Source organism: Lichenostomus cassidix, chromosome 3 (genome assembly GCF_008360975.1).
Source record: "Lichenostomus cassidix isolate B80296 chromosome 3, HeHo_3.0, whole genome shotgun sequence".
Lineage (NCBI taxonomy): Eukaryota > Metazoa > Chordata > Aves > Passeriformes > Meliphagidae > Lichenostomus > Lichenostomus cassidix.
In genome coordinates, this window is record NC_139483.1 from 7847382 (window position 1) to 7873745 (window position 26364).

The following is a 26364-nucleotide window of genomic DNA, read 5'->3' on the forward strand; positions in this document are numbered from 1 at the left end:
ATGTAGTTGGTATGTAGCTCACACATCTTGTAGGATGTGTGAGACTTTCATAGCCTTATGAAGAAAAAGAGGGACAGAACTGCTGCCTGCAGCTCACTCACCATTCCCTTCAAAAGCACTAAGGCATATGCCAGGGTATAGGTGAGTGCTCCAATCTTTCCACCTCGAGGGAAGGGAATTAGCTTAATGCACCTTGCTGACTCAACAGACTAGGAAGCCTCAGCTGCCAGGGGAATGAAAAGTAATTTTGAAGGACTGAAAAAAAACAAAACAAACCACACACACACAAAACCAAACAAAAAACCCCCCAGACAAACATAAAAACCTCAGAAAAAGAAGTTTTGCAGTTTACAAAGACATTAAATATTCTAGCCTCACTCCTCAAATGTAGATGTAGAGAATGGAGGAATAGACACAACTTTATCTTTTTGTTCCCAGAAGCAAATTGCTGCTGTGGTTCAGGAGAAATAGGACTTTGTCCTAAGTCTATGTTTATTTATGTAGCTTTGAATCTTGTAAATATTAAATGGATTGCTCTGTGCTCCTGGCAAAACCATACCAACTCCTTCTTCCTTGAGGTATTTTGCTCCCTACAGAATATCAAGGGATTAACATCAGGTAAGACAGCACCTGAGGGCTAGACCCATAGAAAACCCTCATGAGAATGGGAAGGGCCTGGGTTTCTCAGGGCCCATCCCACAGCATCAGGTACTTCCATGGGGATGTGCTGAGGTCAAGCCCTGCATTCAACATGCAGGTCAAGGGCATCCCTGGCTGGATATGTCTGTGGCAGAGCTGGAGACCAGCAGTCCTAAGTGTAATTCAGAAGGGGCAGGTAAACCAGGACTGAATTAAAACTGGGCCTATGGGCAGCCCCAGGTGAGGCTGGTCAGGGCCCTTAAGGTGGGCAGAAACAAAACAAACCTCTCAGAAAGTCTTAGCAAAGGCAACCCCTTCCCTTGATCTATACTGAAGAGGAGCATCTGGTGGGATCAGATAAGTGAATGTATTGACACAAGTGTAATTATTAGATCCATTAAAAGAAAGTCATTGCCTAAATTAATAATTCCTTCTTTATGAATGTTCTACTTTCACCATGTTACACTTGCATATGGTAAAACAGTTACTATGCAAACACAATCCATAATATGATGCTTTTTTAGTTCTCCCTCATGTTTGCCACCTTCCCCCAATACTGATCAGGGATAAAGTCACAGCCTGAGCTGTGTCCATAGAAAGATGATCATTCAGGCAGAAATAATAAGAGAAAAAAACCCTCATTATAGATCTGACCTCTCATGTACTTGGGAAGCTAATTGCAATCAATGTCTTCAGCTACACACAATTTACTACAACATGATATGTCTGGCCCATGAAGCAAGCAAAACTTGATCCCTGGCAATGGCCATTGCTTTTCACACACCACTTCAAGTGATACTATCAGATTCCTCTCAGGTAAGGCCTTTGTGTTTTCATACCAAATTACATTTAAACTTACACAAGGGGGATTTGCTGCAGGTAAAACTTCCAACAAGCCCCAAAGTGCAGCAGTTTCTGCAGAATGGAATGCAAAATGAAAATTCTTTTGCAGTGTGGAAAAGAGATAAAAAGAAATGCACAGGGGGGTGGGTGTTTTTTATTTCTGTTTTGTTTGTTTAGTACTTTTGCAGAGACACACAGTTCTGAGAGGCAGGGATCATATCCTGCCCCTATATTTGTGGAAACCTGAATGGCTGAACATCATGAAACTTATGTTTAGCTGGATACCCAAGCAAGGGATATCCAGTAGGGCTTTTTTTGTTTGTTTGTTTGTTTTTGTTGTTTGTTTGGGGTTTTTTTTGTTGGGGTTGGTTTGGGGTTTTTTTGGCTTTTTTTTTCCAGAAGTTTTGAGCAGAATGCATTATTTTGCTTAAAGGTCATAATAAAATTAAATCACTAAGTTACTTGCATGCATAAGGAAATGCAGCTGGGCAATGCTGTATCTACCATTTGATTTACAATACATTACACCACCATGTATACATCCCAACCTTAGAAAATGAAGAACAGGTTAGGTCCAGTGCAACATGGACCTATGAAATTCTCCTAGCAAAACCATTAACTCTGCCATAATTTCCAAGCAAAAAATAAGTTCAAGGCCCGAGGCTGGTGTCAGACATAAGGATACTACAGTTTTTACAGCAAACCAGAACAAATACAAAGGAATGGAAAAGAGGCACCAACCTGCCTGGGTTAAAGCCAGTCTCTGTTAGATGGGAATGAGACAGGCAGAGTTGATTTAGTTCAGTTTCCAAGACCTTCGTCCTTGAACAAACAGCACCAGCCATATGTAAAGAGTAGTATTAGACTTAAAGATATGAGATTATGATCCTATAGTGTAATTACAGCGTGTGTTTTTATTCTATTTAAATAAGAGGATTGCGATGAAGTGATTAAAAAAATCCCAAGAGAAACCTTGGCCTGCTGATGCTGACTGTTGATCTCAGGGAGCAGGACAGTGAACCTCAGTCCAGGTATGGTGACTCGGACACTCGAGAAAGCGACCCTCGGTCCAGGCATCGTGATGCAACAAAACTTTTTGCTGCACAGGGAGAGAGAAGAGACAAAATCACATCTCTGCTGTCCGCCCTCCCCTCCCTCTCGGGCAGCTCTGGCTCCTCCGTGCCCCCACACAGATGGCATTTCGCGGGTGGGGGATCGGAGGGTGATGTGGAGGGCTCCTCCCGGCGGGATGATCGGAGGGTGATTTGGGAGGCTCCAAATTTGGTTTTGGAGGAGCCCGCGGGGCGCACCCTGCCCGCGGCGCTGTCCGCGCCCGTGGTGCTGAACGGCGCGCGTTTCCTCCGGGAAGAGCGGCGGGATTAAGGCTGCAGTAATCGCGGCCGGATTAACTCCCTGGAAACAGGCTGCAATCTGAGCGGCGGCAAATGTCCCCCAAACCGGCATGTGGGGCGGGGTGATGAAGTCGGGGGGAGCCGGTGGGTGGCGGTGAAGACATCAACTGCCCAGATGCTGCGCCGCGATTAGCGGCAGAGAAAATAAATAATCAAGTATCTCAGCCGCTGCTTTTGGGAAGGGCTGGGCTGAGCTGACTTGGATCCGGCAGCCCCTCCTCTTCCTTCTCCCTCCTCCTCTTCCTCTCCCTCGCTCCCGGCCAGCCGCCTTTCCGCGGAGGGGGCGAGACGCGCGCAGAGTCCGCAGGGCCCCCCGGCCGCAAGCGATGGGCGACATCCCCGGCCTCGTGAAAATCAGCGTCTCGCTCAAAATCCAGCCCAACGACGGGGCCGTGTATTTCAAGGTGGACGGGCAGCGCTTCGGCCAGAACCGCACCATCAAGCTGCTGACTGGGGCCAAGTACAAGATCGAGGTGTCCCTCCGGCCCGGCACCGTCCAGGCCACGTAAGTGCGGCCGTCCTCCTCAGGGCGGCTCCCCCGGCCCTCCCCTCCTTCCCCGCTGCTTTATTTTTAGACGTTTAATGTTTTTTCCTGGCAGGCTGACAGCGCGGGGTTTCCGTGATTTCTCCCTCCCCGCCCTTTTACTTCGGTGGCCCCGTTTCTGGCTCCCTGGCCAGCTGTTCCCAGTGCTCCGCCTGGCTGGCTCGGCACGGAGGCCACGTTTGGCAATCAGTGCCTTCTCTCTCCCTCCCCACCTTCTCCCGGAGCTTTTTCAAGCCCAGTTCCTTTTCTCCATCCTTCCCCGCGGTTTTCGCCAGAGGAAGAAGTCCCCTCCTACACGATGCCAAAGCCTCGCTGCGGCGTGCCAAAGCAGAGGCTGGGACCAGATGAGGAGCCAGCTCTGGGTGGAGGGACATCCCTGCAGAAGAGATTCCATTAACCTCTCCCCAGCCATTCGAAATCAGATCCCTCCTGCCTCTCCTTGCTACTCCTTCCCTGGGTGACTGCAGAGCCCTGACATATTTCAGGAGCCCCAGTGAGTCAGCAGCACATGCAGGTCTGCTAAAATCCCTGAAGCATTGCCCCAGCACAGAGGCTGCCAGGCTGCAAACCCAAGTGCTGGCTCCAAACTGCCGGGGAAGGGGGAATTCGGGGCTGAAAGGCTGGATCTTGTCTTTTTGTAGGACAATGGGCATCGGGGGTGTCAACGTCCCACTGGAAGAAAAGTCGCGGGATGCGCAAGTGGTCTCTTACACAGGGATCTACGACACTGAAGGGGTGCCCCACACCAAAAGTGGGGAGAGACAGCCCATCCAAGTCAACATGGAGGTACGTGGGTCTCCAAGCCTGGCATGAGAGGACAAGGGAGGGCAGCAGGGGGTTGACTCCCAGAGGGAGTGGGGTGAAATATTCCAGGGCAAAATCTGGTCACAGCTGCTGCTTTCCTCTTTTCGTTGTGTCAGTAAGGCTGCTGGCCAGAGCCTAGCTGGAAAATACAAGTCCTGCTTCCTTCTCTCCCAGGAAAAAAGCAAGGGCCAGGAAGAAGTAGGAGGTTTTCTAGAGACCTGCAAAACCCTTTGGGGTGCTGCAGCAGAAAGAATTATAAGCTGAACCTCCAACCTCTTCTACAGGACATACTATATACATCAGGCAGCATCCACCAAGGTTCTTCGCTAGAAATCCAATCCCTTGGCACACAGGGACCCCTCTTGTGCCTGGCAGCACCACTTTTTTTTTTTTTTTTTGGTGCATAGGATGCCCCAAGCACAAGGGGTGACTGCTCTCCCCTTCCATCTGTCACCTGCAGGATGCCTGAGGACCTGCCAGAGACTAAAAGCATGCATGAGAACAATCCTTCAAGGCTGCCGTCTCTCTTTTCCCATATGCTTCCATTATCTGCATCCACAAACCTAGGTTCTTATTTAAGTGGCTCCTCACCCCAACCTTAAAGAGAGGCTCCATGGCCCCAAAGTGAGACAACAAAAGCTCCAGCCCACAAGGCAGCAGAGCTGACAGGAGACAGCAGGCAGATTTCCATAGCAGGCAGGAAGAGCAGCAGGCAGATTTCCATAGCACTCTTTGGGTGGTATGCTCAGTGTGCAGGGGGAGATTTGTTATGTTTTGGCTTTGGTTTGGTGGTTTGTTTTTTCCCTTCTTCTGATTACAGTTGTGAGGGATTCCTGATCTTTATTCCATGTCTTCTGTACCAAAAATAGGAATCAGGGCAGTAAGCCATCTTCATCTGAATTTTTCCTAAGAGTCTGTTCCAGTTTATACAAGCCCACCAAGATTTCAGCATTTTATCACATTTGCTTAGTGCACACAAGATTTCATATTGATCTTTAGTATTTTTTTCTGGAATCATCATTAGCATAGTAATCCCCTTCTGAATAAGAACTGTGACATCTCCATTTGGTGTTTCTAATAATTACAGTATGCCTAACTTAATTTTGGAGACCCACATCACATTACTATTTCATAGTCTCAGGTTAATATGACTAATATGGAGTATTAATTGATCACTTTTATATACATCTACCTTGTCTTAACATCCAGGAAAACCAAACACAGTGTTATTTCACAACGAGCTGAACGTGGCTGCTGGATGCCACTGTTGAGCATTGTAGTTATATTCCATCTTATACCACGAGAAGAAAGAGGTTTTTGGTCCCAAAAATCCATCTGCTTTGACTAAGGCATCCCTACTTTGCTGGTCACCTTTACCCTTAAGTGCAGCACTGATGTGAACTCTGAAAATCTGGAATTTTAACTTCTCTCATGGAAAGAACCAAGTCAAATCACAAATGAAATGTAAGGAGGGTCTGATTTTCAGGTACAAGCTCTGACATGGTTTGTTGCAGCATCAGAATGAGTAGCCACAATATTTGCCCAAAGAGTTGCTTTTACAGATCAGATCCTGGGATATTAACCATGAAGCTAATAGGATTTTCAAGCATTAAGCAGGTCCTCAATCCCTTTTTGGAATTGATCTTGATAGATAGGTTCATCAGTACAGACTTAGATACCCACAATTGATACTTTTAAGTATTAAATATAGGCAACTTGACAGGGATTTACATGTTCAACTCATCATTTAGCTGCTTAGCAAAGCAGAGCTGTAACAGATTTAGGGAACAAGCTTCAGATACCCCAGTCTGAAAACTGCTTTGAATACCTACTTCCTGAATCTTTGTAACTGGGCTTATTGCAAACAGCTTTAAATTTTCCTATTTCCTCCAACTATGAGGAACTTCTGCCTCCACTTCCCTTTCCAGATTGGACAGAATCCCAATGCATCCTGTGGTGGTAAGGACATTATTTAAAGGCAAAAAAACCTATTTCACATTAGAAATAGATTGTGAGGTCAATCCTGCAGTCAAAAAATAGTCTGATATGGCAAATCTAGTGTCTGAATGACTGAAGGTCCATAAAGATCCGTAAGAACTTATTTCCTATCTGCTTTAAATCTTCAAACAAATAATTCTTTGTGCTGCTGCCTTAATTGGCTACTAGACATCTGACCCATGACAGCCAGAGCTTATACAAGTTAAACAGTAATCCTGTTTCTGAATTCCAGAATCTTATGGTTTGTTTCTGTTACCTGATTGGTCAACCATGCACACTATCCAGAAGCTGCTAAACTGTCTGGCAAACGGTGTGAACTAAGTTAGAAGCCTGTCTTTGGACCTCATTTTATTCTTGATCAGACTAGTCTAAGATTGAATAAAAAAGTTAGAACTCTATTCCCAGTAGTAAATATCTATCAAATCATCCCAGCACGCAAATTCAGAGGGAGTGATTGAAGAACTATTCACTCCTGGAACTCCAGATGACACAAAAGAGCAGACAGGGAAATACATGTAGCCTGAAGCCTGACCTGCAAAAAGTAGGGCCTTTCTTCCTCCCAGGGATGCCCATATACAAGCTCAGTGGAGTGCCAGAATTCAGCTGCAGGAGCCATGGGAATTCAGGGGAGTCCCAGGGATGCAGAATATTCATTACACCACAGAGCTTCTGCATGTGCTAAGTACTGGGCTGGGGGAGGCACATGGTAGTAGTAAAGCTCTGCAATTAATTCTTACCTTCTTCTGGAAACCCACAGCAAACTACTCAGGGTAGCTCAGCAAACTGGGTCATTGAAGGAAGATGAAACTTGCTTGCTTCATCTTTTTGAAATTCAGATGCTTCATACATTAATGAAATGAAATGCTGCTCTTGTGTCATATCAACTTCTACAAATGTTATTAGAAATGCCTTTTCTTCCTCAGTTTCCACACTGAGGGTAGCTGATGCTCCTCTCTAACAATTTTTGTGGAGTGTGCACAGTAATATCCAATGTGCTTAACTAACTTTACTATCTTGAATTTGGAGTGTATCAGGACTACTACCAAATATGATTGATTTTAAAAAGTCCTTACTTAAGATTTTAGTTGCTGTGAGAGATAAAATAGCCTGTACATCTGATTCTTTCTTAGTCAAAGGAAGTGGCAGAAATATTTCAGTTACTCCTTTAAGGTAACATTTGTAACTGGAGCCAAATAAAACACCTCCACTTACAGCATACAGCAACTTCAGCTATTGTCAAGGCTAAATTTAACTTACAACAGTGGGCTGAGGGAAGGTTTAAAGTAATATCTATTACACAGCAGCAGCTTACAAACCATGTCTTGCATTAAAAAAACCAACAACAAATGCATCCTTCTGAGAAATCTGGATAGAGAAGACTCTGCCTGTAGATCAGGAACAATTTCTCTGTAAAAGAGCTTTCATACTGACTTTGCAAGTGTGATTCTAGCAGGCAGATGATCAAAGATCAGCTCCCAAGCACATGATGGGAATGGAAAACAGTCAAGTGAAGAAGCTGTCATTAAAGTGAGTGATGGAAATACTTAAAGGGAAAAAATGCTGAAGAATGGTGCATTTGGTAGTACTAAATTCACTATCTGGTATCACAGTCTAGTAACACAATCAACAAGCCATACTGCTGGGACCAATGGCAATACATACAGGCTTCACACCCACACTTCAGATTCTCTGCAGTGTCTCAAGGCATAGGAATTCAAATTTTCCATCACCATTAAAACCGAAATCATAATTTATCCTTGAAAGCCTCACTGAGGTTTTTCTGATGTTGTACAGGTGTCTACCAGTGGCTTAAAGCAAAAAACCCCTTTGTTTTACAAAACTTACTAGAACCATAGTCTCATTCACTTCAAAGCTGCACGCACAGACAATTTAAAGTCAAACTACTTCTTCACTGTGTTAGGCACTTATCTGCTAAACATGCTGATTATCTCTTTCCTAGCTCATTACTCAGCTGCACTATGACAGTCCAACTAGAGTTACAGATATACACAAAGAACTTCTCTTGCTTAAGTCTCATGAAAAATGTGGAATAGAATCCCAGGAAAGGAGTAGGTGGTGCAAGAGCAGCACATATCAGTCAAGACACTGCAAACACAAGGCTCCAAAATGTGGATAAATTAAAGGTTTCAGACTTAGCAAAAGAAGAATCTTCCCAATCCCAAGTGCAGCCTCTAGGTATGGCATAAAGGTGAAGTGATGGTCTGTGTCACTACAGATTACTGATCACTGGTACATGATCTACAGTACATACAAGCTGTGTCATCTTAAGAAAGATTATTCTTTGATTCTTATTAGAAACCTTTATCCATATGGGAACTTGAATATTTTTACTTCCTTGCCTATCCCAGTTGAGAGTGCTAGAGGACAGTACCTACAGAATCTGATCCTTCATGTTTTATGTATGGCTAAGCATAAAAGACTTCCTGATTGCTAGAGCAGGTTTTAGAGATCTTTGATTTATTGATCTGAGGAACAATAATCCTTATACCAGGTGTTTTATGTTCTTCAGTTTCACAAGTGCTGTTTCTCAGGATGAGAGAGAAACCAACAAAATAATCAGCTCACTAACACTGGTATTCCCTCTTCCTCACAGTTTAATGACATCGGCACTTTTGAGACAGTCTGGCAAGTCAAATTCTACAACTACCACAAACGAGATCATTGCCAATGGGGAAACAGCTTTGGCAGTATTGAGTACGAATGCAAACCAAATGAAACACGCAGTCTCATGTGGATCAATAAAGAGACCTTCCACTGAAGAGATGGGAAACCAATACTGCTGGACAATCTCCCTAAAGAAAAATCTACCTTTTTAAACCAGCAAGAAGCCTTAACAAAGGCATACTGTAACATTGCTTTGTCCATAAGGTTCCAACAACTACACTGTATATACAGGTGGTGCCACTAAAATGTTTGCCTATTATTGTATTTTAAGTTTACCATGGCATCTGCAACATTCTTTATCTGTCACGCTGAGAATACTGAAAGGTTCATGGTAAAGGATATCTGATAGCTGGGTAGGAAGTCATATCATCATAATACTGTTGTAAGTATTTGGATTATTCCGACTAGATGTAACAACTTTTGTGAAGTGTTTTGCTTTATTGCGTAGAATTTGGATCAACATCACATTGGTGATTTCTGTATTTATATTTGTGTTTGCTCCTAAATCGGTGTGTTCCTTCAAGCATTTTGTTGTACCGTCATCACAGTGGACAACAAAAAATTTAAAATATGGTTATTTGTAGGTTTAGCTAAATGGCAGCTGTTGGTATTGTGCTTTCATACCAAGGGATTTGGGAACTCATTCTCCTTTTTGTTAAGTGCTGTAAGATATTTGTGAAGTTTGCTAATTTACCAAATCTCTCAAAATAGTATTCTTTGTTGTTAAGTTTCCCCATCCTTTAAATAGCATTAGGAAGAGGTATAAAACATGACAAAGGACAAGCAATAAATCAGTTGTGGTATCAAAGACATCTAATATCATGGCTAAGATCTATCTTAAGATCATACGGTATCCTTAAGAGATACAGCAGCCATACTTTAGTTCTTAGAGTAAGAGTTCTGATATCAAACTCCCTTTTTGTTTTATTGGCACATTGCTGAAATCAATGAAATCCCGCAAATCAACATTTTCAAGCCTGACCACTGTATTAATTGACAATATTTCTGACCAACAAACACTCAGTAGTGTGAAGGGTGCAGATCCCAGTGCATGTTTACACATGCGCTGCACTCTTTCAAATAAAGATCAAGCATGTAAGCATTTGCATGGTTATAACTAAAGGTGCTACATAAACACTAGATCAGTGTTTAACACAAACAGACAACACAAAACAGATGTATCTTTTATTTCAGTAAAGAAAGGAAAGCAAAGAAACAACTACACTTGTCCCATCCCCAGCTTGGGTTGAAGTAAGCTGTCAGTTCTTGCATATCTGTTATTCCCTTTGTGAATAATTTGTAAATTGTGTATGTAAATGGTAACCATGACTTTTGATCTTTGTAATAAAGGACTTAAACAATTTCTTCTTTACTATGGCCATCTAAACCACCTGAAAACACTGGATAAAAAAAGACAGTGGTTTTAGAGAACCAGACAGCAGGTATGTAGCCAGTGCTCTCTGACAAAGCAGTCCAAAGTGCCTTATATTCCTCATCCAAAGCTACTGTCTCTAGTAAACACAGATCCAGTGTGCTAAAATGCAGATGGTTAATGTGATAACACAGTAGAGCTTATTAATATGCAGTTAGTTGCAGTAATATAATGTGGAAAACAAAGATTTAGGACAAAATTGAATTAGCAAAGAAATATTTTCTTCCACTGAATTATTATTCAAAAGGCTTTACTGATAGCAGATTTCTGCAGCCAAAAGAACTGACAATAGCACTGATGTAATACACCACTGGAATGGTAAACTGGCCAGCTCTATCTCCACTCCAAGCCAAATTTTGCTCCAAGGCAAATTTTACTGAAATGAAATTCTAGAAATAATCTTCTGCATAAACTTCTTTCCTATAGACTTTTGCTAGAAAGAATTCTTCAAAATGAAAAATTGAAATGAAACCTGCATTTCAGACAGAAGTGTTATTGCCAGTACTTTAGCAGAAGTTTCCAGATATGCTTTGATGATTCCAGACCTGCAGCTGTGAATCAGTTCTGTCTCTACATTGCTAGAAAAGTGATTTTATTCTGCAATAATTGGCACACTTTGGTTTATTTTGTTTGGGCATATGAATACACAGGTACACTGGCACACTGGCAAGAAATACGTATGACACGTAAATTAACAGAGAAAATTCTGTCCTAGTAAAAAACATGTAAGACCCACAGCATCCTAGCTCATCAGCATTTAAGAAATGCTGCAATGAATAAATCCAGTTGATCCTGGCACAGGAGGGTTGTTATTCTCAGCTAGCTGCAAGTATACCCTTCCCAAAGCAAATTCTCATGTTCATATTAATGCCAAATAGGACATTTCTTTTCTTTAATCCTAGCAGGTCCTGCAGCAATTCAGTTCAGAGGATGGCCAAGAAAGAGGCTGCAGATGGAGTGAGTTGCTTTTAAAAGGAAGGAGATAACAGCAAGAGCAACTGTTGTACAGGTTTCACATCCTAAGACTGAACATTGCTGCCCAAGATTGCAGCACCCCTTTCACAGAGAGCAGCAGGGATAGAAAGGATTTGAACAGGTTAGTGACTTATCTGGGGAAGGTGTAAATGGAATTTATCAGTTGTTATATCCTGCTCCCCTAGATGAGGTTTAAGCATGCAGAAAAGTGATTTGCATTATTCTGAAATAGAAGATTATTCACGTGGTGTTTGTTAGAGTATCCATAGCACCAGCTCTGATACTCCACACATGTAAAGCAGAATAATACCATCAATTTCCTCTGGCTCATCAAGTGCTTTGCTAACAAAGTAAACATTTGCTCCTAGTAAAGGAGACCCAAGACTTCAGTAGTTCCCTGGAAAGTAATGTTGAGAATTTCTTTCATCCAGGACAACTCTGTTGAATATTCATAGAACTTGAGTCACTACAAAACTGTTGCTGTGACAGTTTGATGCATTATTCAATCAGCAGCATTTAATCTCCAGACAAGTTTGTTCTTTACACAGCTTTTTCTAATGAATATTTCCATTTTTAAGCAGAACTCCATAATTCAGGACACAATACACTAGGGTTAAATATATGTGTCAGAAAATGCTGACAATGTGTCAATCCAGCTGAAACCACAAAACACTCATAGCTGAAAGTTTTATACATTAGAGACGTCAAGATTTTAGTCGTGAAGTGTCCAGCTGTCATTTTCATAAGTAAAATTGAAATGAACATTCCAAATCTTTGTGTCACTTTTTCACGTATATTTAGAGGTAGCAGTCAGCACTTTGATACTTCTGAGTAACAGGAGTTAAAAGTAAATTATTAGCAGCTGTGATCCTGCACAGGGCTTGTATTAGATCATTAGACTTTGCACAAGGCTTGGTGTTTAGTGCAGCTACCACAGGCTTTGGTATCTCCTATCATCTGACTGTATATGAAACAGAAATAATACTCCTCAAGTGTCCATGCTCTACTTTCACATGGTAAAGAGGTTTTACTGGCTTCAGCTGAAGCTCTGTCCATTGGTTTGCAGACGCAGTGAGCCTTACTGATTCCAGACTGGGAAATAATCAGAAGACCTCATTTATAAGATTCTTTGTCTGAAAGATGTGAACAGAACACATTGTACAGAACTTCTGTACAAGGAAGGTGTAAATTTTGTAATACAAGGCTTTTGCATGCCAGCAGAGGTTCTTTCCCACTTGGTTAAGAGCACCACCCCTCACTTGCTATGTAAAATTTTGATGCATGTGCTATGTGTTCCATTCTTCTAAAGTCTCCATGCAAAGCTTTGATTAAATAAGAATGTGGCACGTTGTAAATGCTAACCTCTTTCTGAGCTCTAAAATGAATGCTGTGACTTTCAAAATTCAAAGCACTGAACATTGCCTTAATAGCTATGTCAACCCTGAAGCACAAAGCAGCAGTATAATGAGTCTTACTACATTCACGTTTTCTCTTAGCTCTGCAAAGCTCACAAGTGATGACTTGCAAAGTCCCCTTAGTGCAGCTAATCCAGATCTTTGGCCAGGAGAGACACGACTCCTGCCCACAGGCCTTCCCTGCTGCATGCTTGGCAGCTTTCACCAGCATTCCTTGGACTTCTTCCTTTCCCCTCTCTCCCTGATAACAGGATGTAAGGCTTCAAATCCCTGTGAGCCTTGGCTTTCAGCCTTAGGAAGGCAAGGCTGCATCAAGCCAGAGAGACACAAACCAGTCCTCTCTGCATTGTTTCTCTGTGTCTACCATAAGGTCTTGTGAGTTCTCCCACTGCAGTCATTGGAGTTTGTAATCTTAGTGCAAACAGTGATTTGCACTATGAGCACATAAACACAAACAGATATCCATGAGAGACAAGGCTTAAAAGCAATGACAGCTTCTCCATCAATTTTTATGCTAAAAATACTAAATTTTAAAAAATAATTCATAGCAGCACATCTGCATTGACCAAGTGTAAGGATCTGATACTCTGTCCTCACTCAAACTTGAGTCTTGCTGCTGCCATCCATGCACAAATGCTTTGCACACTATCTGTAACACCTTTGTTTCCCTCCCCCAGAGAACAGGCACTCCTACTCCCTTTAACCCAAATAGTGAGGAACAGCCTGGTGCCCCATCTGGGATCTGCAGCCTTTGAACTGGGAGAAGAAGTATTAAACTGTGAGTGGATGATGATGAAGGCAAGAACCACACGACTGTGCTGGTGGTTAACTGGACCTTCTGCTCATTCTCAGCCCAGTAACTACAAGGTTGGGAGCCTGCTGTTAGAGGAGTGACTGTGACAACACCACCAGTAATATCCACATGAAACTACTGTGTATGTGCTACAGAGACCAAATGTTCTCAGAAGTTTGAACTGAGTCTTTATGAGTTTAATGTGAACCCCAAAGGGTCTGCAGACAAGTGGCAGTAGTGCAGTATCACAATTTACACTCTTTTCTGACTGTGTTGGATGGCACTCTCCAGCTCACTAAGTTGCTACAGGAACAGATTCACCTAAGGTATTTCCACGTTTCAGACTTACTGGAGAGAATGATGTGTGGCCAATTCTGTGCATAGAATATATACTCTAAAGTTGGTGCTTTTCTTATTTGTTGGTTGTTGTTTGGTTGGTTTTTTTTTTTTTAATTAACTGTAAAATTTTTACTTCTGTCTTCTGAGATATCTCTGCCATCTGTGCTACAGGCAAGCTGAGCAAATGCAGGAAATGCAGGGTGTGAAAATACAACTGCAGTCTTCCCCATTCTGTATGGAAACTCTAAGTCTACCCTCCAAAGATTTAAAAAGCATTAAAAAACAAACAAACAAACAAACAAACAAAACCAAAAAAACAACAACAAAAAAGGCATCATGCTTCTACTCTGTCCAAGAGTCTGGCAACATTTTGTGTATCAGGACAAGGTAATAGCCAGATATAAATGTACTGGACATCTCCTTTTTAAATTCACAATGTTTACACTGAACTTTGCTACCCTTAAGGTGGGTGGCAGGTGGACGATAAAGAAAAAAAAGTCTCAAATGCACTCCTGGTACAAAGTTCCACCAAAACACATGGAGAAAACATGAGAGACAAATTTGCCCTAATATGCTAAAATGTGAATGAACTGCCCCTGCTTAAAACAGAACTGTAATAATTTGGACCTAACCATTTTAATACAGATTAAGTGTAACTTAAAGAAGTTGAGGAAACACTTCCAGGGAGGTTGTTTGTTTTAAATACAGTGAAAAGATTTCCTCTACACATCATTTACCTTATCTTAGAAAATGTATTTCTTTTTCTCCAGGGAGCAAGAGCTAACATTCTACACCTGGAAACAGGTAGAGTCAGTTATTTAATGAACTTACAGAGCTGAAAATTTTCTTGCAGGTATTTTTTTCTTTTAATACAAGCAGCTATCAATTTTTACTTCTTTCTGCTTCAGCCCTGCAATGCCAACAGCAGTCCTCATGCATAAAAAGCAAGCAAAGAAGGAATGCTGCCATATGCTTAGCTCCAGAACTGAGAGATGATCCAAACAGCACAAGAAAGGGAGATTATTTGTGAGTTTGCAGTCTGCCTATAGACTTTATTCACGGAGAATCATGACTAGGACAGCTAAGTATGCAATTTTTTCATTATACTCCATTCTACAAATCCAAGAGGAGCCATGCCTTATCTGAGAGACCAGCTTCTGTCCATATGTCTAAAGGGAAAACATTGGAGGGGCATGGGCTTGGAGTCACGGCACAAGGATACAGGAGAATCTCAGAGTGAGCTTTTGACCCACTGGTTCTGGGGAAAACAGTCATTAGAAGTCTTCATATGAAAGTTGAAAAATTTTTCACATGAAAAAATCTCTTTTGGTCGTCTCCATCTCAGCCACCTTTAACACTTCTTCCCAGTTCTGCTAGAAAGACTTCTCCTAACCTCAAAATCTTCTACTGAACTCCCCGTCGTTTTTATTGGTAAGTAGCTTTACGCTTCTGGCTCACTAAGCTCAGTGGCAATAACTTCACACAGATTTCATACTAATCTCAAACTTCCCAGGTTTCACACCCTCCTCAGCAGTTGCTAGTGAATCCTGACATTGCTTTCCTGAGTCCCCTAATGTCCTGTCTCTCATCCTTCATCTGTAGTGGAAAGACAGACAAGCTTTTCTCTCAGCATTTGCTGTTTAATCTATCACTCATTTTCCTTGAAGACTCTGGAGTAAGTAGCTATTTACAAAACATAAGGCCTTCAGCCATTAAGTAACTTCTAATGTAATAATCCAAGGGAGTGGGAGAAGCAGCACTATATTCCATAGTATGGAATGAGCAAGGAAGCTCTTATCCCTCCAACAATGAGGGCAGAGCAACTGAGTACATCAATACCCTGTGGAGCAGCACTCCTCAAGACATAAGAGGAAGTACTCCAAGTAGAAGTTGGCACAACTCAGCCAAGCAGGGTTCATTACTAAACAACATTCAAGCTGGTTTTACACTACATTCTATTTTACAATGAAGCATTTCAGTTGAGGAAAAAGGCTGGAATCAGTTTTAGCTCATCTCCTTCTTACCTCCTGGGCTTTGAATAAAATCTCATAGAAATGAAAAATTAGATAAGATAATGGTCCTTAGGATGCAGTGAAAAAAAGTAGGCTGCCAAATCTCAGACCAGTTCTGAGCTACCTGCTGTGTAGCCCCTTTGATGCGGAATTCCTGGAGGAGGAGAAGGTTTTAGTGCAATCTGCAACAGGGGATACAAACCAGTGCTTTAAATTACTTCAAAACGACCAGAACATATTTCTGAAATTCTGTTTTATCCATAGTCTACAAATTTTCAAACAAGAATTCATTTAAAGTGAGCAGGTACAAATGATTAGTTATTACAGTCAAGAGTAAATGTCCAGCTCTTGGTACGTTTTCTCTGTATTTTTATCATTATTTCAATTCCTACAGTTCCAGTAAAATAAAATGAACTCTTGAGGATTCACAGATTTAAAGCCATTTCTTCCAGGTCACAGTCACTATGCAGAAATCACTGCCATGTGAATACTTAAACCAGTAAAACTTCACTTTTGTTCTCTGTAGTGTATCATGATGAACCATGGGACTTACAGAGACTAATTTCCTGTCCATCTCCTGTGGATTCCCTTGTGTTATAACATTACAGTTCAACCGTGATGCAGCCCCTCTATCATTATGGATACTAATTTTATCCAGTGTAACTCTGTTCACATTTGTAGTTTCACAGAACTCAAAGCAGCTCAGTAGAGCTCTCAGCCCCTCTTCTGATTTTCATGAAAAATGTTTAATATTGGGAGTGGAGGGGTGCAGAGGATGGAGAAGAGCAAGACCAAGTGTGCTTCAATTTCTTAAGAAACCAGACAAAAATTTCCCGAGGGAAAAAAGCAGCAAGCAGAAATACTCCAGCTAATCAGTAGATGGAGCTGCTAAGAGAAAATACAGAACTGTAGAATCAGTTAGGTTGGAAAAGATCTTAAAGATCATCGAGTTCAATTGTTAACTCTGCCAACTACACCACTGAACCATGTCCCCAAGTGTCACATCCACACCTCTTAAATCCCTCCAGGCAGGGTGACTCACAGGTACCAGGAAAGAACTTTCAATCCTAGAAGCCATGAGTGAGCTGTAAGCCACGTGTAAAAGCCTCCCCATCCCCACTTGAACTGCACAGTCCACTTCTCCCACACAAACACTCCACAGCCTTGCAGAACCCAGTGCAAGTACGACTACGTGACAGGGACTCCCTTTTCTATTGCTGATTTTCTTTTAATCCAAACTGGCACCTGAAAAGCAGCAGCCAGTGACTGCTCTGTGCTCCAGAAGGAGATCAGAGAGGTCAGGGAGCTCACACAGCACGGAGCCTCTCTGACAAGGCACTTCTGCCTACATACCTCATGACCCTTTGAGCCTTTGCTGCATGCAGCTTCATGAGAATTTCTGCTTGCCCACAAGTTTGGCAGCTTGCATGTCTTGACATGCACAATCATAAGGACTATTCACCCAAACAACACCTTCACAGTTCTGGTAAAGGAGGAGAATACTTCCTTAACAGAGCAACTATTCCCCACTTCAAACTCCAAACTCCATCAAAAGGGGCAGGTACACCATATAATTTCTAAAGACAGAACCAAATCTCACTCAACCACTACATATCATTGCTAAATTCCATGCTTTTGTAACCAAAATTATGTCCATGCTGCTGTGTGCCACAACAGCACACAGCTAACTTTCACTCCCAGCTAACTTTGAACAAGATGTCAACTTACCATTTTGCCAATGGACAGGATTCCAATACCCCATCTGAACACAGCATTTTTCTGCAGTGGGTCAGAGTGCTCTGTGCTATCTCAGTCCTCTCTAGCAGCCAAGGAACTGGAATTGGTAAAATTAAAACTCCACTGTAATACTAAAGATCTGTCCCCCGCCTCTTCCCCCAAAGCACTTCATTCTCAGGGGAATAACATTAGCATTTATGGAAGTGAATGCCTCAGGGTTTTGCTAATGAGCTGATGAGCTAGAGCCTTCCACCTTCAGATCACAAGCATGAATCACATTCAGCTCAAAGGTAAAAATACTGTTTCTTGCAGGAATTTGATATGGAGTTCTAGTTCCAGCCCCTCCATCACAATTTCATCTTTATGCTTTCTGTGCAGCTTTATTTTCCAGGTCACACAGGGCTTTGAGCTCAGGCTCAGCAGAGCCTTCTAGCAAGGACCACCAATTACAGCAAGATTCAAAATCATATAAATACAGATCTTTGAGAGATACAGAACAGATTATCAAACTTACCAAAAAAGGAGGAAATAAAAAAAAACTAAAAGTAAGCTCTACAAATGTGAATTTGCAGAAGTGTCCAAAATACGGAGGTTTTTCAGCAAAGAACTCCAGAAAGCAAAATCTGTAAAAATAGCAACTGCTTTAGACCTCTTTAACACTATAGAGTCCACTGTGGCTACATTATATTATTTAAACTACCCAGTCTTATCTACAGACAGCAAACAGTTATAACTGAGATGCATTTTTAGAAATAATTAATGCAAAATATGAAAAATTTACTTTTGGAAAAAAATAATAGGAAGCAGGGTTTTGCATTCCAGTATTTGCTATAGTGCTTGTGCCTCTTTTTCCTGCTAATTTAAAATCACGGTGTGAAGCTTCTTGTCACAGCAGAAGTTCTCCTCTTCCACAGGAGGGAGCTTTGCTCTTGCAAAGATGACACTCCTTCCCAGTTCTCAATTTGGAAATGTGTAGGAACTCTAAACATGCTGGAGTGCCCCATGCCTGACAGCTTCCACACAGGATTAGTAAAGAACTTTCAGAAAATTAAGAAAAAAAAAAAACTAAAGCCCAGAAAATGAAAGATCAAGCATTTATAAGCTAAATAATTCTTGGACCCTTGTCTATGTCACACTATTACTACTTCCCTAATGCACTCATATAGTGGAAAAACCTGAGCATATCAAGTCCCACACCATTTATGTCCAGACATATCTGATGTATATAAATGGCACTTATGTGGCTGAAGGTATCAGCTATCCAGATAGTAGTAGAAGAGGAATAATAAATCATACAACAGTAATACAAAGAACTTAACATCTCGCCTAACAACTGAAAATAATATCTGAATACTTGAAAATACATCTTAATACAAAAAGAAGCAATCCTCTTTTTGGTCAACTATTTATTAAGTCAGTAAGTGACAGTCAGCTTTTACCAGGGTCAACCTTAATGGCTGCTTTTTCCAGAAAAACAGCTTACTTCCATCATTCAAGATTCTGTGCCACACCTGACCTACAGCTCTGAGCTGCAATTTCCATCAAGGTAACACTGTGCTATCATCACATTTCCCAGCTGCTACTTCCAGTAGTGTTTGCTAGTGTTTTCTTAGCAAAAAAATCACAAAATGCAGAGGTGGGAGTGATGCCTAAATTGTCCTCAGAGTTTTATGCTTGAGAATTTCATACTCCCTGCTAAGTTTGGTCCAATGTTTACATCCTCCTCCTGATATGTATAGCTAACTCCCATCGTTGACAGTGGGAATATCACATGCACACAAAAGGGACAGGGAGTCCTTGAGGCGTGCTGTAGAAGTGACTTCAAAATATCAGGGTAAACATATTTTGCATGTGATAGGTAATAAGCCTGGGCATCATTTTCTGTGTTTAAGACTGTATTATGGGTTTGCACACTCAAATAACTAGAGATATCCTACTCACCCTGTTTCCAGGTTTGCAGAAACTTCAGGGAAGAGTTCTGCCATGAAAATGCAATTCCTATATATATACAGATCTATACACACAGATCTAATCCCAGATCAAAGCCCTGTGGAGCAAAATAGGGTAGAAAGGATTAGATTAAATTCAACTTCTGCTCCAAAGGTCTTACATGCTGCTCAGAACTCTTTCCTCCTATTAAAGTCATAAGTGAAAAAAATATGACAAATCTTCCCTGTCTTCAATACTTGCTACTATTTCAAAGCCAACTATGGTATAATCCTGCAGGCTGTGTTTTGGCTTACACATAATCAACACCTAGTAAAGACAGATTCAGCTGCAAGCTGTGGTCAGCTCCACAGAAGGCTAAATGTCAAGGCAGAAAAGCCAGCTCTGATTGATAACTTTGTAGTGTTAAATTTTCATTAATCAAAGCTTTATCTAACATATCTCCAATCTACAGACCACACTCTATGCTCAGGGTAATTTTTCCGAACAAAACTACTCCTACTCACAAGTAGGTAACCCTGCAAAATTATCATGCTGTATGGTAAATGTAAATTTTTAAAAAACAATAATGAAACAATACAGGCCAGATAGCATTGTATGAAAAAAACCTGCAAGGCAACCAGAGAGTCTTGTTTGTTTAACATTAATAAGTCCCAGAGGGAAAAGAGACAGCTGTGTAAAGCCACCCTAGCTACCCCTCTTTTTTCATCATAATTATATCTGTTGCTGACGTTTCATGCAATAAAATGTCTGAAGAGTCTTTTCAAAGTTCAGTGTGAATACAGATAAAGCTTGGACATAGAAAGCAGATTAAAAAGCATCCTCAGTGATACATTTTGAAAGGTAGCCAAGATCATCTTGGAGAATCTCCTCACGTCAAGTAAAAATCTTTACTGAGGAACATTGCATTATCAGCACTCATTTGACTCACTGGGAGTACAAGAACTCAAAGTGAACTTGACATCAAGTTTCCCTGCAGGATTTGTGCCTTAAAATGACAGCATGTCAAGAGTTACATTCATTCTATGCCTTCTATTTCTTTAAGTGGGGTTTTGGTTACGTTTTTATTGCTGTTGCTTGTTTTGTTTTTGTTTCATTTTTTGGTTTTTTTTTGTTTTTTGCTACATTTGAAAAGAAATTATGGCGATCTTAAAGGTTATGAAAACAATCACTGTCTTACAACTTGAAACTGCAACTGAGAAACACAAAATGCTGCATTCAATTTTATTTTAAGATAAAAAGATGAAGGACAGAGCATAAGGTAGGAAATTAGAACTGAAGTCTGGGAAACAAGAATTACTCAGTTTCACTTCACTTCCAGTATCAGTCTTATGGACTGATCCCCAGTGTTTTAATCAAAGTTACATACCTAGATATATACTTTGAATTTCACAGTTGCTAAGCATCTACTTGCTTTAGTTGACTTGAAAGGAAAAAAAATAACATTGGAAGTTGTAAGAAGCAGAAAAATCTTTGGAGCATTCTGAAAAAGGAAAATTGGCTCTTGCTATTTAAACCATTACCTAATATTAAAGATCCTGCAAAGATTACTTTTCAGATAAAGACTGGAAAAACACATGCCAAGTAAAACTTTAACCAAAAAACTTTTTCATTTTCATGCATATCTAGCAGAAATGCAATATATGCCCACAAAGAGTTAACTGGGATTTCAGGGTTCTTAGTTTGTTTGACCTAGAAAGTGAAAATTTTGCGACAAAATTTTTTCTGCAAAAACCTTGTTTTGGTCTAAAGAGTTCTGCAAGTAGTATCTCATAACTAAGTCTGTACATTACTAAGTAATATTATAAACCACTTACCTCTGTGATACATGTAAGATTACTATGGCTCATAGACATAAGACTGATAAATATCAAGAGTGATTTTCTTTTTCTTACTAAGTATTACTTTCTAACAAGATGGAGGGTAAAAATAATAATTTGACTCTCTAAAGTTTTATTGGCCTCAACTCTTTCTTATTCCAAGTTAGTGAAAATAAGCTGTAGGATACAATCCTTCCTAAGCTACACATCTACTTAACCCTGAACATCAATGAGTCCCAGATCTTTTATCCTGATATGGTTCCTTTTTGTGCTACTCTTGCATAGGAGCCATACCAGGATTTTGACTGGAGAGTTGAACCACAGTCTCCAGAGGGCATGACTGCCTGGCAAAACAAACACAAGAAGCAAGAAGAGAAAACCAAAAAAAGTTATGAGGACTCTTCTGCTTCAGCTAGATTTCTGTTTGAAAGTGAAACCTGAACTTGGGCAATTACAGTGCCTCCAGCTCACAAGCAAAGTCAACATGCTGTTTTGGAAGCTCACTTTCATGGAGTACTAAATACTCATATGATCTCTGGATATTATCGTAACATACATTCAGCTTTACTGAAGTCATTCAATCATTTAAAAATTTTTACAATCCAGAATGGTGTTCTTTAAGGTATTTGGCCTGTCTGCTAAAAGAGAGTTACAACAGTTTATGTGATACACTGCCATTTCTGAGCAATTTGTATCTGGGAAACAGCAATAGACAAAAAAGTGTTATTTTCAATACTTAGAGTACAACAAATAAGAGCAGGGGACTGCAAAAGTGCCTCCATCTTGGCAATTTGACAGTAAAGTTAAGCCTGGAAAAAGGGAGTGTGTGTGGGAAGGTGTTTTGAGATTTGTTTTTTATTTCTCATCATCCTACTCTGATTTAATTGCTAATAAATTAAACTCATTTCCCCAAGTTTTTGCCCATGGCAGTAACTGAGTGATCTCTTTCTGCTTTCTCAACCCACGAGCCTTTGGTTATGTTTTCTCTCCCCTTACCAGCTGAGGAGGGCTGTAATAAAGCTTTGGTGATCACCTGGTGCTCAGCCAGGGTAAATCCATCACAATAAGAACGGGAATTATTCCAAATTGCTTTTAATCGTGTCTATAAAAAGAAATGATACGAAAACAAAAATAAATCAGCAAAAATTGACAGTAGAAAAAAGGACTGACTTCAGGTGTGAGAAAAAGGTATCAAACCCCACACAGGTTCACTGAGATTTGAGAGCACAAAAACTGTACTAAGTCAGGCCAAAACTTAATTACATCTCCAATTCAGTTCTGTGAAATTTGGCACATGTATTTGCAACACCCCACAAAGCTAGTATGATCATACCCCCAAATACCAGTTGCCTCAACTCTTCAGAAAAGAAAAAAAAAATCTGTTCATAGTACCAGAAACAAAGAAATTAGGTTTCCTGCATACTAATTTGATTGACTGGTCTTTAAAAAAGTGAGAACTCCAGCAGAAACTTTTATACAAGTGGGACTGTAAGGTGTTTGTCCTCTATGGATTTGGGATGTTTCACTAAAGATACAAACCTATGTTTTTCCTCCTGTCAGGTTAATATAAAAATCCTTCTCCTCTGCTCTATAGTCTGTTTTCACACAGGGAACTTAGTATTTTGGAGAATTTTGCACATGAAATACAGCTGATCATCATTGCATGCACCTTGTTACTTAGTGCTAGCTAGAAAAGGCTTGTCAAAATGTCAGTGGCAGTAATAGTCTTTCCCCAGCTATGGTTTTTGGGTTTGGGGTTTTTTTAAGCTCAAATAGTTACTAGCATTCACACCAGAAAATGCATCTATCTATGAGATTTTAAAACAAAAAAGGGGGATGTGGGCGTGGGTGTCTAATCCAGAACAGTGAAGTCATAATGAAAGCTTCATTGCAGCTCAATTGTAGAATACTTTAATCCTAACCTGGGAATACCACACTTAGCTTTTGTAGCCATTCCCTGGAAAAATAACAGGACCTCAAGTGTTCCAACAGCATTCTTTTCACAAGCAGTGCCAGAAATTTAACGCACACGGGGTTTTCAGGAGGCTCCTCACTCTGGCTAAGAGATGAAAACCTTGCAGCATTCCAACACCACATATGGAGAGCTGCAGACTCCAGTTTTCTTACATCTATGTTCTTTTTTAAACAGTGCTCAGAACACGCACAAGTTGTTTTTATTAGAGCTGCAGTCAAGGACACATCAACTATAATGAAACACTAAAATTTAAATGCTGCCAAAAGCATTCTGCTTTGGTCTACAGGCAGTTTGAGCTTCTGCCCAACATCCACTTGCTATCCAATCCCATCGAGAGCTGCTCCTCAAATAGTCTTAAAGTTTATTTTGCTTTTACTGCAACTCTTCACCATGCAGCTGCGCAGTAGTAAACATGACCTTAACACTGAGTGGAAGTTTGGCAACAACTTGATTGCAAATGTAATCTACAACAGCCATGGAAGGTAGCCAAGCCAAAAGCAGAGTTACAGCTCTTAAAAACTCAGACTATAAATGGCTATACAAGATCACACTTCACACTGCAGTTTGCAAGCATGATTAACTGCCGTGCTGTGCTACACCTGCAAATCATTTCTCTGTTTGCAAATACTGTGGAATTAATGCTGATATGCCAGGATCTGACTGTGTTCAAATCAGGTAACAGTAAATGAAGAGTAAATAAATCAGTAGTATTGTTTGAAACATGCACTGTTAAACAAGTGTGCAAGTCTCCATGGGATCAGGACCTTGGATGGTGAAGCGATGATCTAAAGTGCACTGGAAAATAAAATGGCACTGTAATTTTAAAAGCTCAAAATGATGGCCTGGTTAATGTAGCAGATAAAAAGTAAAGCCTTCATCAAGCTTTTAGGATAAATGTTTTAAAGTCTGAGTTTCTAAAGCTTTGTATTTATAAAACACATACTATTGCCATGTTTTATAAGACAGGGAGCATCTGAAACATGAATATATCTGAGATTTACTTACAAACAGGCTACAGAAACAGCTAGTACTACCCTTGCTGCTGCCAAAATGAAAGCTGAAGTAAAAAGATGAGGTTTCTCTGACAGCAATTGTCTATGTACAGATGACAAGAAGATAAAAGTGAAAATAAAGAGATGCAGTAAATTAATTGCAACAGAATCCCTGAAGTGAACACTGTGGTAAAATTCTGTGGCCAGTTTTCAGAGATCAGCATATGGGAAAAGACATCAAAAGTCAATCCTGAGAGCATTTTCCCTGCTCAAAACTGCTCCAAGTGGATACTCAGCTCAGGGATATACTTCTAAAGTAACAAAAAGCACTTCAAAATTAATATGGGTTAGATAATTTCCTCATTTAAACTGGCTTAACTCCCAACCCAACAGTTTTTTAACAATTTCCACAAAGCCACAGCATAGTCAGGCCCTAAACAAATGGCTTCCAGAGTAGCTTTGTGATCAGCTTAATTTGCAGCTGTCTCTCCCCACATCTATCACAATCACACGTTCCTGACTCTCCCCAGTGCCTCACTAGTGCTCATACAATCACATGCCTGGGCAGATCAGAAGGATGATTTGGTGCACACTAATTTTCAGGGAGGTTAATTTTCAGACACATTAACTCCCAGGTTTCTGCCATGCTTGCAGCCCCAGGAATACAAATAGTGGCACAAGGTCAAAAAGGTGTAGCAGGGATTAGCTGTGCCTCAACCAAATGTGAAACTGCATTTTCACACAGAAGTTCAGGCCTTGCCTCACTCCAGCATTTGCAACCCTGCTCAGCAAAGCACGCCGACTTGAGGCCTCTGTTACTATGGTGATGAGCATGGAATAAATGTTTATATATAATTAGATAAATTCTCCACTTAAGAAAGCAGTTGTCCTTCTCACAGGCACTCACACTCATATTTTTTAATTAAATACATGTAAAAATTTAAAAATTTTAAAGCTTAAGAATCACTATTATTCATCCACAAGTTAGTGACAATTTAAATCTATAGCAAGAATTAAAAAAAAGAAAAATTAGTCAATTAGAAACCTATCTCTTCTGAAAACCACACTCTAAACGCCTTAAAAAATAAGCTAATGCTTCATTTTAAACATTTGAGGATTTTGCTTAAGAAAAACAGGAATGATTAATAAAACTATCTCCTTGTATAACAAAGCCTAAGAAATACTTACTGAATGAAAAACTGAAGTATGAGTCCTTTTCTTCCATGCAACCACTAAATTAAGTCAGTCCTAACTGTAAAATATAAGCAGTATTTTCTAACTCTAAGCTTACTGCAAAAGCAATATGCTGATATAAACAAGTTAATTTAGTCAAAATGCTTAGTCCATTAACTTATGAGTAGCTGACTTCCTTTTTCAAAAGACTATGAATCAGCAATTACTGTAGAACCATCTGCCACAAAGATGAATATCTTGCTCAGGGTTTTGGGGAACTCTGCCATAATGTTCGCATGTAACTTGGGCTTTTTTTTTTTTTTAAATTAAGAAAATCTAGTCCTAAAATTTGTGCACTAATCATAGTACTTAGGCTCTAAAATGGCCTTAAATGCAAGGAATGCAAAATGTGGAATAGACAAGATGATTTCCTAGGATCAATAACTATAAAAACTAACAACAAAACTTAACCAAACGCGGAATTCTTCCCTGAAGAAAAATAAATAATAGACAAAATGCAGCAGAAACATTGCCAGCTGATGAGCTGCCTCCTTCCCACTATGACACCATCTGTTGCCAGCTCTTGCCTATCCACAAGCACTGCACTCCTCTGACTCTCAGCCTGACCCAGATCCAGTCCTGGTCTCAACTGTGCTCATGAAATCAAGCTTTACCCATCCAATGGGCACCAATGACTGACTGCTGCTTAGAAATGGTGCTTTGGTGACAGTGGACAAGTAAAGAGGCTTCTAGTCCCAGGCACCTAATACAGCTCTTTTCTTGGAAATTTTTATTCATTCTCAAGTCTGCCAACATAACTACATATGTA

The 26364-nt window shown here is 40.5% G+C and overlaps 1 protein-coding gene and 1 long non-coding RNA gene across 2 annotated transcripts; one reads left to right on the forward strand and one right to left on the reverse strand.

Annotated features, from left to right (window-relative positions):
- The first annotated feature begins 3128 nt into the window (after positions 1-3128).
- CNRIP1 (cannabinoid receptor interacting protein 1) lies at positions 3129-10286 on the forward strand. Its single transcript, XM_085054274.1, has 3 exons — positions 3129-3399; positions 4080-4224; positions 8855-10286. The coding sequence occupies exons 1-3, from the start codon at positions 3221-3223 to the stop codon at positions 9017-9019; spliced, it is 489 nt and encodes a 162-aa protein (XP_084910400.1). The 5' UTR covers positions 3129-3220; the 3' UTR covers positions 9020-10286.
- Positions 10287-15909: 5623 nt separating this feature from the next.
- Positions 15910-19669, reverse strand: LOC146438977 (uncharacterized). The gene is made up of 3 exons (XR_014850605.1): positions 19570-19669; positions 17620-17710; positions 15910-16073 (listed from the first exon to the last, which is right to left on the reverse strand). It is a non-coding gene; the product is annotated as an uncharacterized LOC146438977 (long non-coding RNA).
- Between the last annotated feature and the right edge of the window lie 6695 nt (positions 19670-26364).

What these genes read in the sequence shown, in the direction of transcription:
- CNRIP1 (XM_085054274.1), top strand. Translation starts at nt 3,221, where the DNA reads ATGGGCGACATCCCCGGCCTCGTGAAAATCAGCGTCTCGCTCAAAATC. An exon ending in CCCGGCACCGTCCAGGCCAC is followed by an intron (nt 3,400 to 4,079) that starts GTAAGTGCGGCC and finishes GTCTTTTTGTAG; the next exon opens with GACAATGGGCATCGGGGGTG. An exon ending in CCATCCAAGTCAACATGGAG is followed by an intron (nt 4,225 to 8,854) that starts GTACGTGGGTCT and finishes TCTTCCTCACAG; the next exon opens with TTTAATGACATCGGCACTTT.